This window comes from Malurus melanocephalus, unplaced genomic scaffold (assembly GCF_030028575.1).
Source record: "Malurus melanocephalus ecotype Western Australia unplaced genomic scaffold, MMel_1.1 scaffold_1402, whole genome shotgun sequence".
Lineage (NCBI taxonomy): Eukaryota > Metazoa > Chordata > Aves > Passeriformes > Maluridae > Malurus > Malurus melanocephalus.
The window spans coordinates 18,389-20,324 of record NW_026624634.1 but is presented as its reverse complement, the minus strand read 5'-3'; the positions used below and the strand labels follow the sequence as shown (position 1 = coordinate 20,324).

At 50.5% G+C, this 1,936-nt stretch overlaps 1 protein-coding gene across 2 annotated transcripts in view; it reads right to left on the bottom strand.

The window, feature by feature from the left end:
- Window positions 1-284: 284 nt before the first annotated feature.
- Window positions 285-1,936, bottom strand: part of LOC130586929 (E3 ubiquitin-protein ligase BRE1B-like) — a 3,915-nt gene continuing 2,263 nt past the window's right edge. The window contains exons 1-2 of one of the 2 annotated variants that reach the window (XR_008966732.1): window positions 1,456-1,531; window positions 304-347 (exon numbers count right to left, since the gene is read on the bottom strand). Coding sequence is in view for 1 of the 2 variants with exons in the window: in XM_057387863.1 (XP_057243846.1) it covers window positions 300-347 (48 nt within the window). In the remaining variant the exon portion in view is untranslated. Of the gene's footprint in view, window positions 348-1,455; window positions 1,532-1,936 lie in introns of those variants that run through there. The other variant, XM_057387863.1, reaches the window with a different exon arrangement.

The window sequence follows — 1,936 nt, the reverse complement described above, 5'->3', positions numbered from 1 at the left end:
TTAAGGGATGGACAAGATGGCTGCCATTAAGGGGTTGGGGGTAGGGCAAGATGGCCGCTGTTGAGAATGGAATCATCCATGGCGACAAGATGGCCGCCATCAGGGGAGAAGCAAGATGGCCGCCATAAAGGGGGTGGGGCAAAGGGCAGAGCAATATGGCTGCCGTTATGGGATGGGCAAGATGGCTGCCATAAAGAGAATGGAATCATCCATAGGGACAAGATGGCCGCTGTCAAGGGAGTGGCAAGATGGCCGCTGTTAAGAGAATTGGATCATCCATGGGGACAAGATGGCCGCCATTAGCGCTGCCCCGTCACGTCCATCTCCGACAGCAGCGCCTCCTCCTCCTGGGCAAAGGAAAACAAGATGGCTGACATTATGGGATGGGCAAGATGGCCGCCGTTATGGGATGGACAAGATGGACGCCATCAGAGAATGAAATCATCCATGGGGACAAGATGGCTGCCATTAGGGAATGGAATAATTCATGGGGACAAGATGGCGGCCATCAGGACAGTGACAAGATGGCTGACGTTATGGGATGTACAAGATGGCCGCTGTTAAGAGAATTGGATCATCCATGGGGACAAGATGGCCGCCATCAGGGGAGTGGCAAGATGGCCGCTGTTATGGGGGTGGGGCAAAGGGCAGGGCAAGATGGCCGCTGTTAAGGGATGGACAAGATGGCTGCCATTAAGGGACGGGCAAGATGGCCGCCAAAAAGAGAATGGAATCATCCATGGGGACAAGATGGCCGCCATTATGGGATGGATGGGGTGGGGGATGGGACAAGATGGCCGCCGTTAAGGGACGGGCAAGATGGCCGCCAAAAAGAGAATGGAATCATCCATGGGGACAAGATGGCCGCCGTTAAGGTGTCAGGGGTAGGGCAACATGGCCGCCGTTAAGATGGTTGGGTGTATCCCAGGTGTGTTTTTACACCCAGGTGTAACCCAGGTGTAATTTATACTCCTAAGTGTATCGGAGGTGTAAACTCGGAGTATCTCTCACCTGTTTTGTGGCCGCCAGTCTCCTCTGCAGGTGCTCGATTTGCTCCCAGGTGTATTTTTACACACTCAGGTGTATCCCAGGTGTATTTTATCCACCCAGGTGTATCCCAGGTGTGTTTTTACACCCATGAGTATCCTATGAGTAACCCATGAGTAACCTATGAGTAATTTCCTCACCTGTTTTGTAGCCACCAGTCTCCTCTGCAGGTGCTCGATTTGCTCCCAGGTGTATTTTTACACACTCTGGAGTATCCCAGGTGTGTTTTTACACCCATGAGTAACCCATGAGTAACCTGTGAGTATCCTATGAGTAATTCACTCACCTGTTTAGTAGCAGCCAATTGTCTCTGCAGGTGCTCGATTTGCTCCCAGGTGTATCCCAGGTGTGTTTTTACACCCATGAGTAACCCATGAGTATCCTGTGAGTATCCTATGAGTAATTTACCTGTTTAGTAGCAGCCAATCGTCTCTGCAGGTGCTCGATTTGCTCCCAGGTGAATTTTTACACACTCAGGTGTATCCCAGGTGTAATTTATCCTCCTATGAGTAACCCATGAGTAACCTGTGAGTATCCTATGAGTAATTTACTCACTTGTTTGGTGGCCGCCAGTCTCCTCTGCAGGTGCTCGATTTGCTCCCAGGTGTATCCCAGGTGTGTTTTATCGATCCCAGAGCATCCCAGGTGTGTTTTTACACCCATGAGTAACCCATGAGTAAACCTGTAGTAATTTACTCACCTGTTTGGTAGCCGCCAGTCGTCTCTGCAGGTGCTCGATTTGCTCCCAGGTGTATCCCAGGTGTGTTTTTACACCCATGAGTAACCCATGAGTATCCTATGAGTAACCCATGAGTATCCTATGAGTAATTTACCTGTTTAGTAGCAGCCAGTCGTCTCTGCAGGTGCTCGATTTGCTCCCAGGTGTATT